The sequence below is a fragment of the Cololabis saira genome, chromosome 23, assembly GCF_033807715.1.
Source record: "Cololabis saira isolate AMF1-May2022 chromosome 23, fColSai1.1, whole genome shotgun sequence".
Lineage (NCBI taxonomy): Eukaryota > Metazoa > Chordata > Actinopteri > Beloniformes > Belonidae > Cololabis > Cololabis saira.
Genome location: NC_084609.1, coordinates 29,507,095 through 29,523,299, shown reverse-complemented (window position 1 = coordinate 29,523,299; position 16,205 = coordinate 29,507,095). Strand labels below are relative to the sequence as shown.

Here is a 16,205-nt window from a genome sequence, read left to right as displayed (position 1 = left end):
TCAACATTAATCTCGACATTTCAACTTTTTTCTCCACATTTCGACTTTTTTCTCGAAGTGCACAATAAAAAAAAGAAATCTTCTCCTCAAATATTTTTTCTCCTGCATTGCCCTAATACTCTTCCGTATTAAACAGTAAATAACAAATAAAATGAAATAAAATGATAGGAAAAGAGGTAAAATAATAAAAAGCACAGGTTGTTAAAAAGTAAGGGCAGTAGATCCAGCAGGTATATCTCATTCTTACAATGGCAAGAATTACATTTCTATACGGTCAAAACGTACAAAGACCGGGTTAAATACAGTATTACAAAAGTAATCTGTAAAAATTCGTACGGTGAATTAAACCAATTTGACTATTCTATGCCACAATGCGATGCCAATGCTATGAAAAGCAGATTTGAAAGCCACATTTTGAGTGTACATTTTTTTCTCCAACTGGATCACTTTAACTAAGTTTGTCCAACCTTGAGTTGTGCAGAAATAGTTTAAAAAGAACATTATTAAGTTCTTTAAGTTTTACAGATATTTGCATGACTGTTGAACAGAAGTCGCAGAAAACTGCAACTCTTTTCATCAGGTTTCTGTATCCTGAGGGATAATTATAAGATGGACTGCAGAGGATGAGAGGCTTTAACCCATTATAACGATATTAAAAATGCTTTCTGAAAGCTAAGGGGCTCTCTGCATGATCTCATGCTGTCCACTTTTAAGTCTCTGAAGAAACTAGAAACGTATGTGTCTTTAAAATGGTGATGTGATGCCAAAAGCACCGTATGTCACAGGAGCTCACAATGCTACGAGCTTTACTTTAAATCAGAAGAGAGACATGAGGTATTTACTGATCTCAATTGTCTTTGTATTCAAGAATATACAAAAGAAACCAAAAAAAGAGATGGGAAAAAAGATGAAATCGCTTTCCTGTCATAAAAAGCCTTGGATGCTTGTACCCTGAAGTAAAAGAGACCCTGATAAAGGTATGAAACATCACCTTGCTCATTAAGAACAGCAGCACACTGCAGGCTAAATCCTGCATGTGTTTAAAGACTGCTGCTCTGAAGAGCCTGAAATCCTGATGAGCTGGACGGCGCCTCGCTCCCCTACCTTGCTGGAATTCTGGTCCACGTTGAAGCTGGCCACGTTGGTCTCGGTCACCACCTGCCCCGTCTGGGAGATGATGTACTCGGCCAGCTTGGCGGCGAGGAAGGACTTCCCGGTGCCGCTGGGCCCTGACAGGATGATCCGCCGGTGCTCCATCAACAGGTTGAGGTATCGCTGGATTATGGGCTTCGGGATGAGGGTGTCGAACACCAGGCTGTCGATGCTGTTCTCCTTCATTCCTGTGGGGAAGAAGGAAAGAAATGAGAAATGAAACACTCCCTAATATTACCTGCTGTATCACACGGTCTAGTGGTTATTTCCTGGAGGTATTTCTAGGCAGCTGTTTTTGTCACTTCCTGTTTTATTTTGAAATTCCATCCTTCCACCCTAATGAGTAGCAAAAACAGTATGTGAGATTTTTTAGTGCGTCCAAAACATTAGTACATACTCAATAGTATGCGCTATCCATACTCATTCTGGAAAAATGTATTAGTGTGGATTGATGGACACTAGCTAAGCAGAAACTTCCCACAATGCAATGCAGCCGTGTTTGGTTGCTGCTCAGTATCTGAGTGCTGCGCAGATACGTATATGTCACAAGTATAATATTAAGTATAATTAAAGCTGCAAGCAGCGATGAACGGGCCCTTGCGCGTGCAATTTTCACCAATAAAGGTCAAGTACTCAATACCGAGCCTGATGACTCAACCCACATGTCTTCATCACAACCCGTTCAAAAGTTATGGCAGAGAATAGGGACTATCACATATCGACCAATCAGATGAAGGGTGGGTGCGCTTTTTGGCTTCTATCGTTGCCACGGTAACGCTTTTGACTGAGAAAAGTAATGCGCATCGTCGCAGGATGGAGACGCACATTTTGATGTATAACACACCTGGGTGCACGTCACGGTTCGGGTGAAGAAGCGGCCGAAGAAATGGCATAAATTGCGCCAAAATTACATGATTAATTAAAAATGGCCGACTTCCTGTTCGGTTTCGGCCATGGCGCCAAGAGACTTTTCTTTAAGTTGCGACATGATACAGGTGTGTAGCGATTTTCGTGCATGTACGTCAAACCGTATTATGGGGCTTGAGGCACAAAGTTTTCTAGGGGGCGCTGACCTTCCTGTTTCCATCTGCCCTGATTGTCTGCACCTGTGTCTCGTTAACCCTTCTCTGTATCTAGTCTTGTCTTTCCCTGCTCCCTGCTGGTCCGTACTGTTTTGTTCCTCCATGTGCCATGTCATGTTTTTCTGGTTTTGTCTAGGTTTGGCTCTTGTTTCTGATTTTGGATCCTGCATTGCAGCGTTTTTAGTTTAAATAAATCCTCATTTTTGGAACTCCTGCCTTCTGGTCTCCTGCATCTGGGTCCTACTCCAACCGCACCGTGACAGTTTTGGCCTCTAAAGACACCTCTAAAACCATTTGAAGGATGCGGTGAACGTGCCTGGCAAACAGCGACTCGTGCTCAACTCGTGACAGACCTTTAAGGTTGATCTTGATGATGTTGTTGTCGCCCACCAGGTAGCCGCAGGGCAGCAGCTCAGGCACTTCAGAGGCGTGAGAGCGAACCACCTCGCCCATCCTGTAGGAGATGATGCTGTCCGAGCTGAGACCCAGGCTGGTCGTAGGATCCACCCGGAACACGTACTCCTGCAGCCAGGGAGGGCACCAGGGGTCACCATCAACATACAGACACTTCCAAAGAGTTTTAAGTGACAGAATATAGGTTTATTCAACTCTCAGATGGCTGTTAGAAAACAAAAATGTCCGCCATAAGACCTTTATGCCAAACACAGAAAGCCATCTGTGATTGTTAGGATTTTATGAAATTGTTTAAAGGTTTGAAGGGTTTTTCTATAAGATTCTACACTGGTGGTTTTTCTCTATTTGCAGAGTCACCTCCTGTTCAGGAGTTTACACTGCAAAAACTCAAAATCTTACCAGGAATATTTGTCTTATTTCTAGTTAAAATGTCTCATTTTTAGTCAAAAAATCTCATTACACTTAAAACAAGAGTCATTACCAGAAAAATAACTAGTTATTTGACAATTTTCACCTGTTTCAAGTAAATCTTCACTTGAAATAAGTAGAAAAATCTGCCAGTGGAACAAGATTTATCTTCTTATTACAAGCAAAAAATCTTGTTCCACTGGCAGATTTTTCTACTTATTTTAAGTGAAAATCTACTTGAAACAGGTGAAAATTGTTGTGTAATGAGATTTTTTGACTAACAATGAGACATTTTAACTAGAAATAAGACAAATATTCTTAAGATTTAGAGTTTTTGCAGTGTAGCTATAGTTCAGCTATTTTCTCTATTTGCAGGGTCAACTCCTGTTTTCTGACTAGGCTGTTAAAATAGTGTTTCTTTAGGTGAAGATAATGAAGAGAAACATGTTTTAACACTGATGGGTCTCATCCGTTATCTGGGTTGACATCTTCAGTAGGAAGTAATAAACAGGGATATACGGCTGAAGGTTTGATATGTTTGGCAGATGTGGTTTACGTACAAAGAACACCTCCCTTTTTAGTATAAATACGACTGGATCCATGACCACCGTGTGCATTTTCTCTCATACCTCTGTGGTTTGTACCTCTCTGGCTGGAGAACATTGTGCATGATATAATAAAAGCTTGTATTAAAGTTTGAATCTGTTCACTGGTTTTCTGATGGTGCACCAGACAAACGAACATGAGGATCTTTCCGTCTCCAAACGACTGAACTCCACTAATGTACCATCGTGTGCTTACCTTGAAGAGGCGTCGAATGACCCCGTCCAGGACATCCCACTTGGTTTTCCCACTCACACCTATAGACCCAATCAGGTACTCCAGTCTTTTACCCTGAACAAATGTGAGAACTGTTAAAAACGGCAGTCGATAGACATGAAAGAATGTGACGGGGCGGCTGTGGTCGGACGAATCAACAAACCTTGGTAGTGTTTGGGCCGCTGCTGATGCTCACAACTATTCTAACGCTGCGACCTTCTTTACGGAGATTCCCCTCGTAGTCATCTAGCATAATATCTGAAAATTAAACAAAAACAGTCACGTTAAATATATCAGAGCTGAAACAGAGAAACAGTCTCTGACCACTAATAAAGTTATCTGACAACAGGTGAATAACATGACTCGGCTGCTGTATACTGTATTGGTGAACCTTCCCCCTCTTTACATACGAGAGGCTCTGTCTCTCTGAAATGCTTCTTTTATATCCATTCATGTTTCTGACCTGTTAACACTTAATCTAATTAGTCATCAAATGCTCCTCCAGTCGTTTTTGATTTGTGCAAATTACTTGTGTTGCCTCTGTTCCCGGTTCTGAGATGTGTTGCTGCCATAACATTCAAAATAATCTCTCTTCTCCATTTCCATTTTTATTTATTATAAATATCTCATAGCTATCGTTTTTGTCCATCGTCCCTTTAGTTTCTTGTGCCGGCCCCCCTTTTTTCTCTTTTGTGCATGTTTGCAGGCCGGAGCCTCAGGAGCTGTGTTCTGGCCTGCGGTCCCGGTCCGCCCCCCCCCCACTCTGGTCATCCCGTTGCTGCTTCCACCTGCCTATGTGGATGTCTGCTGTGTGCTGCTGACGCCCTCCCCTTCCCTCTGGTCATCCCGTTGCTGCTTCCGCCTGCCTGCACCCCTCCCCCAGCTCTGGTCATCCCGCTGCTGCTTCCACCTGCCTGCTGTGTGCTGCTGACGTCCCTGACTCCCCCAGTCTGGCCTTCGGCAGGAGGGTCCCCCCTTATGATCCAGGTCCTGCTCAAGGTTTCTTCCCTCCTAAAGGGGAGTTTTTCTTGCCACTGTTTGGTTTAAGGTTTTTCTCCCACTATGGGAGTTTTTACCTGCCATTGTTTATGTAATAATTGCTCGGGGGTTTATGTTTATGTTTATGTTCATGTTCTGGGTCTCTGGAAAGCGTCTAGAGAAAACATCTGTTGTATTAGACGCTATATAAATAAAATCGAATTGAATATGAGCTATTTTTGTCTTATATTTTGTTTATATTCTACTGGGTTTATTAAATGTCTAAACTAGTGCATTCTGTTTTTTGGTTGTATATCATCTATGTGGTAAATAGATACACAAACAACCATGTATACTCACACTATGAAGAACCATCAATTAACCACTTAGCATGCATGTTTTTGGAGTGTGGGAGGAAACCGGAGTAACCGGAGGAAACCCACGCAAGCACGGGGAGAACATGCAAACTCCACACAGAAAGACCCTGCTGGGCCTGGGAGTCGAACCGGGAACCTTCTAGCTGTGAGGCAATCACTGAGCCACTGTGCTGCCTATTTCAAGACCTCAAAAAACTGTCAGATTTGAAGGAAAAAAGAAAAAGCTTCTTCTTTTTTTAGTCCATTATTTGTTTTCTTTTGGTCTAAAACAGGGGTCGGCAACCCAAAATGTTGAAAGAGCCATATTGGACCAAAAACACAAAAAACAGATATGTCTGGAGCTGCAAAAAATGAAAAGTCTTGTATAAGCCTTAGAATGAAGGCAAATGGCAAAAGGCGAAATGTTGAGAATAAAGTCGAAATGTCGAGAAAAAAGTCAAAATGTTGAGAAAAAAGTCGAAATGTCAAGGAAATAGTCAAAATTTCAAGAAAAAAGTCTAAATGTCGAGAAAAAGGTCAAAATGTCTAGATTAATGTTGAAGTACAATCTCGAGAAAAAAGTCGAAATGTCGAGAAAAAAGTCAAAATTTCAAGAAAAAAGTCGAAATGTCGAGATTAATGTTGAAGTACAATTTCGAGAAAAAAGTCGAAATGTTGAGAAAAAATTCAAAATGTCGAGATTAAAAAGGAAAGGAAAAAGGAAGAAAGAAAGAGGAAAAAAAGGAAAAAACAAGACAAAAAGAAGAAAATAATGAAAAAAAAGGTCAAACATTTTTGAATAAGCTCCAGGAGCCACTAGGGCGGCGCTAAAGAGCCGCATGCGGCTCTAGAGCCGCGGGTTGCCGACCCATGGTCTAACAGCTTCTAAATTGAATATTTGTCTCTTCAGCTGCCAAAACATCCATTATGTCTATAAGCTAACATCTTGTGTATGGGCCATGGCACAAGACGGGTCATAAAAGATGTGTTTTAAACTATTGTGCTGCCTCCAGTCTTTGACAACAAGCCCTGGTCACCACTTTCACGACTTCCACCCTAAATCTCTCTTCATTTTCTTTCTCTCAGATTCCGTTTCCAAGTGTGGAGGAGAGCACTTTGCATTTGGCACTCTTTCCGTTGGTTGTGGGCTGCGTCGGGGTGATAACTTTCCCTCGGCGCACTCATCTTCCCACGCGTCACCGCTTTTGGCTGATTCCGCCGTCAATTAACGAGGGCCCGGGTCCCCGGAGAGAGCGGCGCCGTCCATGTCAATTACGAGACAAGTGATGGGAGAAATGCTTCCACTTCTTAAATGGACCGGGCCTGGAGAACTGGAGAGATCTCCAGTTTGCTCATGTGGCTGAAAAGTGTGGTTATAAAACAGCGTTCTGCTCCTCCGCGAACCATCGCAGTAGGGAGGACAGAGATTTCATCAGTCCATTAAGTTTTTTCTGCAGTTATGAAGCATTTCCCGAGATGCTTTTGAAGACGGCGACTTCAAGCCAGTGCTGCAGGAAAAACACTTGTGGCCCCAGTTCCCACAGTCTTAAAAGCAAACTTGATTGATTTTAACTTGGCAGATTCGCGGTTTCTTAAAATAATGAGTGTTCCTTTGGAAACACCAGCGCGGAGGCTGAACTGACCTGACATCATGGTGTCGCTGATGTTGAGGTTGTTGAGGGAAAGGCCCAGGGACTGGCGCGAGGAGGACGAGGAGGTGCTGGAGGTCTCGGACGGCGGCCTGGCCGTCTTGACGGGAGTGGCGGTCGGCGTGGCGTTGCCGCTGGACTTGAGGCGGTCGTTCTCTGCTTTCAGCACCTCGATCTCGTTCTGTGTGGAGAAAATAACAGAAATGAGAGAAATCTAATGGCTGCTGCAACAGATGGTGGCGGTTTCTAGCTACCCAGCTTGGTAACTGTTATTATTTTCAATCAGCATCATTGGAATTATGGGCCATGAGAAGCTTTTTGATCTTCAAGGCTCTCTTTGTAATAAAGGTTGCGTGTTAGATAAGGAGTCGTATGCCATCCCCGTATCTGAGACGAGACTTTAAGCTGCTGCACACTCATACACAAATCTACTTTGTAGATCTGCAAAGAAGTGATACAAAGAAGTGATACAGTACGTCCATGGCGACTCCATTGATCCTACCAACGTTGTCAAACTTTGAAACTTCAATAGTTTCAAATCTAAAAACACATTTAAATGGTTTTATCCAAGAGTTTGAAGAAAAAAGTTGGATTTTGTTTATATTTATGTACAGAAATGGGCAGCTAATTATATGTGTATGTATGCAAAAATAACTGTTGAATGAAAACATTCAAGTTTTCAGTTATAGTTGCATGAATTGTCTATATTTCATTGCTTTATATACTTTCTTGGGGTTAAATTTGCATAAAATGCTAAAAACCAATTTCTCAAAAATTAGAAACCCAAAAAAAACAGAAAATGGAAAAACTAAAAACGGAATCTGGGAAAAAATAAAACCGATTTCATCCGTCTCTGTTTCCTCCCTGGATCTGTTTGGTAATTCTGACCCACATGATGTTTCTGAAAGCAGTTCTATCAGCATTCTGGGAGCTGATTGGTCCTTACAGCATCATTAGCTGCAATACTTGCTGTTGAATCTCAATATAATACTAGTAGTAATATGTTGCAGAACTACAGTCATATAATTCATGCAACAGTTCAAAAAACAGTTTTAATAACACTAACCCAAATCAATATCGGAATCGGATCGAATCAAATCTTGATAATCGATTCTGAATCTTAAGAATCGGAATTGAATCGATTCTTCACATTTGAATGGATCCCCAGCCCTACATTGACGGCCTCGTGTAGACGCTGCGGGCAAGCTGATGTTGAGGTTATCAGGTTCCTTTTGGCCAAAGAAATACCTGAAACATTCAGGGTCGGCGGTCTGCAGCGCCTGTAATCATTACCGCGTTTGATGTGATGCTGCTTTCCTCCCATTAAGACCTCAGGTTGAATTGTGCAGGAAATAGAAACACCACAATATAATTCTTAGATTCAATTACTTTCACCAAAGGCTCAAAGACTACATGTGATGTCGTTTTCAAACCCCATGAGCACAATGTAAAATTAAATCAAACATCAGATAACGAGCCAAAACTGGTGTCATTTAAATCTACGTAGCAGAAGAGCCGGTGCGGAGGAGGTGCAGGGTGAATGACGGAGGCAAGGGGTAAAATGAGATTGGAAAAGACCACGAGGACAGGCCTGCAAATTACAATGATGCTCACAAGTTGTTTGTTTTATTATCTGATGCACAAATGCACCATGGACACCCTCATGTGCCAAGATGATGCATGTTGACAGATCAATTAAACCCACAAAAGGTGACGCACCAAAGTGCTCAAACGCAAACGTGCCCTGCATGGGGCCTTGGGTTGCTGAGACAGGACTTCTGATGGCCGTAACAGAACTTTTCCGAGGTGTTGTTAGCAACTCTGCAGCCATTTTGGTGTTTTCGACTGTGGTTCATTGTGCTTGTGTCAGTACGTTCTGTACCAGAGGAAATGGCTGTCAACAGGAGGGCTGCCCGACCCGTACCGAGAGGATTTTCTGGAACTGAGTGGGTAGAGCTATGGCTTGTGTTAAAGAAATGACCAGGACTCCTGTTGAAACGTGTCCGTGTCGGGTTGACAAGACAGAACATGAGAGCACTAACTCTGGGCTGTAGGGTAAACCACAGGGGCAAAGGGCTTTAAGGTAACGGTACTATTTTACATCACACATGGGCTCAACCCTGAAGCTAATGGTGTTTTTCCACTAGTACCTACTCAGCCCGACTCACCTCCACTCGCCTTTCCACCAGGGATCTAACTTGCAGAGTAGATACTTTTCTGTATCTATTCTGCCGAGGTTCTAAGCGGCTGAGTCGGCTGTATCTGACATCATCACACTACACACCACCGATTGGTCGGGGGGTTGGAGTCAGACGTCTGAGTCAGGAGGAGGAAATCAGAGAAAGAGACTCTGACGGATTCTTGTTCATTTTATTCGACCAGCAATGGCAGCAGAAGTCTGTTTGGTGATCCAACTCTGAGGTGCAGATGTTCATAAACCTGGTGCTGAGGAGAGAATTAAAAAGGGATCTAGACGGTGATAAGGAACGACCAGATCTACCAGGAGCTCTGTCTCTTCATAGCTGCTCACGGCTCCAGCTGACTTTTCAGCAGCGCCGAGACAAACTAAAAAACATTAAAAAGCATCGCCGCTTGAAGCTTCTCTAACTCTCATTTTTTAACTTGATATGGAACACAAACCACTACGGTGGCCCAGACCCGCCATTGCTGAAAATAAAAGTAACGCTGCAAACAGAAACAAACGCCGCTGCAAATATAAAGAAACCCCGCTGCAAATAAAATAAAAAAACGAGGCAAATAAAAAAGCCACAACAGAAGTGAATTACCGAGGACTATTTTTGCCGATGCACCGGTGTTCCACATTAAAAATTACACGTAGCGACGTTGAACACTAACCCTTTCACGTATTTTCTCGTTCGTTGTTCTTCTTATTCCTCGCTCTTCTTATTTCTTCCTTTTCACTTACGTCCTCTTCGTCGTCTACTTCTCCTCTCACGTAAAAAACACCGGTGCATCAGCAAAAATAGTCAAAATAGTCCCCGGTATTTCACCTCCGTTGTGGCTTTTTTATTTGCGCTGTTTTTTTTTTCTATTTGCAGCGGCGTTTCTTTATATTTGCAGCGTTTCTTTTATTTGCAGCGGAGTTTGTTTTTACTTGCAGCGTTTATTTTATTTGCAGCGGCGTTTCTTTTTATTTATATTTTATTTATTTATAAATAAAATATAAATATGTATATATATTTATTTATATTTATTTATACCGTAAGCCACAGACCCAGCAGCACATCTATCATCTCCTCCAGGTTCTCCATCTTTAGTGTTGTTGTCTTCTTCGTTTAGATACACAATCAAATACGTCACAGCAGCTTCACTCCAACCTCCTACTTCTGCTCCAGGTGCTGAATTGTTATGGAAAAGAAACCAGGCCAAGTTGAGTAGAGCCGAGTAGGTGCTAGTGGAAAAGTGCCATAAGCCCAGCTAATGACAGCTCCATTGGCCCGTTATGTTCTCCAGTGGCTGTTTGGTATTGGTCTACCATCAGTACATCCGATACAACCTCCTCTGGTGTTTGTGGCGAGTGCCGGCTCACCTGCATGCGGTTCATGGCCTCCCGGATCTGGTCCAGGTGGTGGGCCGAGCTCAGGGCCTCCAGGCGGATGTCGGTCAGCTTCAGCTCCTTCTCCCTCAGCTCGTTCTTCAGCTGCAGGATGGTTTCAGCCTCGGCCTCGGTGCACTCGCACAGCCTGCAGGCAGGGTTACACACAGGGAGGGTGGGGGGGTCACCTTCGGGGGGGTTACACCAAGCACGCACGCACACACACAGTCTAGAGCAAACACGCCTCACAGGAAGAAGAGCGCGTAAGTTCAGGGGGAAGCTGGAGTCAGTGGGGTGAGTGGGGGGGGCATCTGGTACAGCAAATCACTCCCATTGATAGCTTAGCGTGTTTCCCGCCCCTTTTTTTTTTCCAGTGATGAGTCTCGTTTTAAGTGTAATGATATTTTTTATTACTAAAAATGAGACATTTTAACTAGAAATAAGACAAATATTCTTGTTAAGATTTTGAGTTTTTGCAGTGCATTTGACGGCCTGGTGTAACCAATCTTTCTACACCAGTGGGAAGCTGTGTGGCCTAAATGGTATTTGATGGCAAATTGGCTACTTTTTAACCAGGTTTCTCACAAGTAAATATGAAAAGAGGAACGTTTTAACACATAAGAACAACTAGCCAAAACCGAAGTAAACTAAATCAGTCCCATTGATAGCCAAACCACAAGCAAACTAATGTCCAGAAGAAACCAACTCCTAATGGGCTGATGTGGACGGAGGTGTCGAGGAAAGGTAAAAAGTTAATAAAAGGTACAAGGAGAGCAGAAGGAAGGAGGCTTAAACAATTCCTTCGCATAATAGTCACCAAGTCACCTGTGTTAGCCGCCAATGCTACGTTAAAGTTATTCTATGCAACTTCCTAGAGCTAGCAAGATTTGAAAGTGGCGCTTCCTCTAAGCCCCCGGAGAGCGCCGGTGCACGGCACGGCAGCGCTGCGGTGCGCTGCAGGCTCTAAAGCCACGGCTACGCCGTACCCTACGCCGTACCCTACGCCGTACCCTACGCCGTACCCTACGCCGTACCCTACGCCGTACCCTACGGCGTACCCTACGGCGTAGCTGTGGCTACGTGTGTGTGTGCTCCCGCCGCGTCCCCGGCTGGCGCAGCGCTCCGCCAGCCGCTGCGGTGCCGTGCCGTGCACCGGCGCTCTCCGCTCTCGCCGTGATGGAGATGCCTACATCCCCACGGACCCCATACAGCTTCCGAGCCGGAGCTGCAGCGGCTCTTCGTGTCCCGGCGGGCTGCCGCTGCAGGAGCTAATGCTGGGCATAGAGTCCTGCAGCAGCAGCCCGGACCGACGCTCTGCTCCCCGCTCTCACACAGCGGGACCGAGCCGCTCTGGAAATAACTACTGGGCTCCGTGGCAGAGGGGAGGGAGGGGGGTTACACTGGGACACTGTGAGCCCAGGAGGACCCGTGAGAAGTGGACACGGGGGGGCTGGAAGCGAGTGCGCGCATGGGACAGGGCGGGGGGAGGCGTGGTTTAAAATGAAGACATCTGATTGGTTCTTTCCCTTCCTGGACCTGGACCAATCCGTATCATTCGGACCGAATGGGCGGGGCTTAGAGGTGCCTCTTTCAAAATTCTTGCTAGCTCGAGGAAGTTGCATAGAATAACTTTAGTGAGCGGAGCTGTTGCCGGGCAACACACTCAACAGAGCCGCCGTGTGAGAGTGTGAATGTGTGGGGATGGACTAATGAGAAAGTGCCGAGAAGAACCTTGACAAGCTTTTTTAGAAGAAGCACACTACACCCTGACGGGCCGCCGTGGGAGGCACGTCTGCTCCGGCTGATACGCTGCGCGTGCTCGGAGTACACGGACACTCAGGGCTGCGTTAGGCGTGTCAGGTGTAGCTAATAAAGAGGCGGGTGAGCGTCAGCGCAGACCACAAGTGCAGACCATTTCATCCCTGATGAACTGGACGTGTTTGGGGTCCCGGCTCGTCGGGTCACGCGTCCCCTCCGGCATGCCGCTGGAGGGGTTCACAGCTAGGGTTGCCAACTCCCTGAACAATAAATAAGGGACTCCTCATCTGCAGGGCCGGCCGACCCGATTGCTTTCACCTTTCCTGGCGTGGTGAATTTTTTTAGCCTCTTTTTTTGTGAGTGAAACTATTTTTAACAGTTTGACTCAAACCTGAATTGAATTAGATGCATATTTTTGAATGCCATGAACACATGGAAAACTAATTATTATCCAGCAGTTCACTTTAATACAAAATAACAAAATGAACTGAATAAAATAAGTATCTTTCTTAAACAGAAACCTTTCCTGCTTAACTTAAAATTGTATAAATGTATATAAAACAATAGAAAGAAAGCAGAACATCCATTCTGTAATGGTGCACATTTTTAGTGCAATATCAAAAGTGCAAACAGAAAGTCTAGAAAAATCTAGTAAAGATATTTGTGCTTCAAAGGCCATGACTGTAGCTACAGTTGGAGTAAAACAGAAAAAAATAACTTATGAACTCAACAAATCAATGCCATTTTCCATTGGCATTTTATTACTATTTTTTGACTCTAACAGTAATACGGGACAAAGTGCATCCATTTTCTATTTGGAAGAGTATTAGGGCCATGCAGGAGGAAAAATATTTGAGAAGGGAAGATTTTTTTTTATTGTGCACTTCGAAAAAAAAAGTTGAAATGTCGAGAAAAAATTTGAAATGCCGAGAATAATATTGAAATACAATTTTGAGAAAAAAAGTCAAAATGTCGACATTAATGTTGAAATACAATTTGGTGAATAAAGTGGAAATGTCTCAGCAGCAGCCGTAACTAACTAACTAACTAACTTACATCCTTGGAGTGGAACGTTAAGGGGACGTTTCTGAAGTTATGCAACTGCATATGTGTGATATGTGTTACAAATCAATATCGTAAAGCCAATTTTTTGTATTCTGAACCTTGTTGTTACCGACATAACATAATTCAAGTAGTCAACACTAAAGCATGTGAGGCTAACGTTAGCTAAAACTCAATTTTTACTCTTTTCTTAACATTTCAATGTTTTTCTCGAAATTTTACTTCAACATTAATCTCAACATTTCAACTTTTTTCTCGACATTTCGACTTTTTTCTCGAAATTGTTCTTCAACATTAATCTCAACATTTTGACTTTTTTCTCGACATTCCGACTTTTTTCTCGAAATTGTACTTCAACATTAATCTCAACATTTTGACTTTTTTTCAACATTTTGACTTTTCTCTTGACATTTCGACTTTTTTCTCGACATTTCGACTTTTTTCTCAAAGTGCATAATGAAAAAAAAAATCTTCCTCCTCTAAAATATTATTTTAATTTTTCTCCTGCCTGGCCCTAATACTCTTCCGTACTTTTCAGCTCAATACGGGACGCGTACTTTAGTTTCTAAATACGGGACGATTCCGTTTTCCAAAGGGCCGGTTGGCAACCCTATCCACAGCAGGGAGATGCAGTCACACCAGCACAAGCCACAGCACACACATGTTCCCCGGGAGCATGCCGGGAACAGCGCCTGTTACCGGGATCTGTGTTTGTAGACCACGTGACCGCCTTGCTTTTTCTTTGACGTCCAAACGGGGGAGGACTTGCTATCACAAACGCACTGGCTACGGCGGGTTGGAGGAACATTGCAGGAGAGGATGAGCAGCGCGGCGAGAGGGAAGAGTGAGGTGAGGGTTCAACCGGGGAAAGTGAAAGTTACTCAGAGGCGACAGGAACAGACAACCGAGCATCTCAGAGGGAGACAGCTCTTGAGGAAGTATTTCCGTGTTTTTTACATCGGAGTGATAGTGTAGTTAGGGTTGCCACCCGTCCCGTAAAATACGGAATTGTCCTTTATTTGAGAAAAAAATGTTGCGTCCCGTATTGAACTAATACGGGATGCGATTTGTCCCGTATTTTCATTAAGCCTTTATAGACACACGTCTGTCACACACACATCAACACTAAATTTAACAATAATGAACAAAATAAAACACAGGAAACATTAAGGCCAGCAAAATATATTATGCTCTTATTTATTGATGTCATAATATACAGGTGAAGGTCGGAAAATTTAAATATATTGCAAAACGTCATTCGTAGTAAATTTAACTAAAGGGGAAACAAATATATTATTTCCCCACTACATTCAAAGTGAGTTATTTCCAGCCTTTATTTGTTATGATTTTGATGATTATGGCTCACAGTTTATAAAAACCCCAAATAAAAAATAAATTAGAGAATATTTTATGAAATCAATAAACAATTCCATCATCAAAATTATAACTAATAAAGGTTTAACATATCTTGCTTTGCATGTTATAAGACTAGGTAATATATTAGTTTAACCTTTTAAGTTGAATTATTGAAATAAATTAACTTTTACACTATATTCTAGTTGAATTATTGAAATAAATTAACTTTTACACCATATTCTAGTTGAATTATTGAAATAAATTAACTTTTACACCATATTCTAGTTGAATTATTGAAATAAATTAACTTTTACACCATATTCTAGTTGAATTATTGAAATAAATTAACTTTTACACCATATTCTAGTTGAATTATTGAAATAAATTAACTTTTACACCATATTCTAGTTGAATTATTGAAATAAATTAACTTTTACACCATTTTCTAGTTGAATTATTGAAATAAATTAACTTTTACACCATATTCTAGTTGAATTATTGAAATAAATTAACCTTTACACCATATTCTAGTTGAATTATTGAAATAAGTTAACTTTTACACCATATTCTTGTTGAATTATTGAAATAAGTTAACTTTTACACCATATTCTAGTTGAATTATTGAAATAAATTAACTTTTACACCAAATTCTAGTTGAATTATTGAAATAAGTTGACTTTTACACCATATTCTAGTTGAATTATTGAAATAAGTTGACTTTTACACCATATTCTAGTTGAATTATTGAAATAAATTAACTTTTACACCATATTCTAGTTGAATTATTGAAATAAATTAACTTTTACACCATATTCTAGTTGAATTATTGAAATAAGTTAACTTTTACACCATATTCTAGTTGAATTATTGAAATAAGTTAACTTTTACACCATATTCTAGTTGAATTATTGAAATAAGTTAACTTTTACACCATATTCTAGTTGAATTATTGAAATAAGTTAACTTTTACACCATATTCTTCACCTGTAGGCTATATTTTACATCTTGGCTGATGTGGACATACATAGCATAGAAGGCTATTTCAGTTGCTATATGCTTGTCTGTCTGTACAGTCATGCAAGTTCAATGCTATTAAGGCACTTTAAACTTTAAATCAAAGCATTTAGTTTTTTCATATAAAATAAACACATTTTTATGCAGTTTAGAAGTTTTGGGGCTTTCTTTTGGCTCCTGCGCTGCTGAAATCGGGGCGTCCCTTATTTCTATTTCTGAAAGGTGGCAACCCTAAGTGTAGTGAGCTTGAATGGGGGAAGCTTTGCGTGTACAACTCACTCTGTGGTGGAGGGGGAAGAGCGCAGCGTGGCGATGCTGCCCTGTCGGTTGTCGTGCTGCAGTTTGGGCGAGGATGGCATTGAGTCGCTCATCTCCTCCGACTCATCGTGAGCCGACTGTGACTTGGTCTTCTTCTTGCTGAAGGCCTGCTTGAAGGAGCTACGCAGCTGCAACACACACGACACACACGACACAAACCCCCCTGTCAGTTCCCTAGACGTCACTCCCAGAGACATCACATCAGGTCAGATGAGGAAAAGAGGAAAAGGCTCCGTGCTGTTTCCAAGCAATGGCCATAGTCTGGTTTAGGTAAAGAGGCGGA

The 16,205-nt window shown here is 42.2% G+C and overlaps 1 protein-coding gene across 1 annotated transcript in view; it reads right to left on the bottom strand.

Moving 5' to 3' along the window:
- The window catches only part of nav3 (neuron navigator 3), a 321,553-nt gene that overhangs the window by 18,525 nt on the left and 286,823 nt on the right, over nt 1–16,205 (bottom strand). Inside the window, 7 exon segments of the mRNA XM_061714666.1 lie at nt 1,105–1,340; nt 2,588–2,756; nt 3,858–3,950; nt 4,039–4,133; nt 6,853–7,039; nt 10,409–10,562; nt 15,884–16,050. Coding sequence (XP_061570650.1) covers nt 1,105–1,340; nt 2,588–2,756; nt 3,858–3,950; nt 4,039–4,133; nt 6,853–7,039; nt 10,409–10,562; nt 15,884–16,050 — 1,101 coding nt within the window.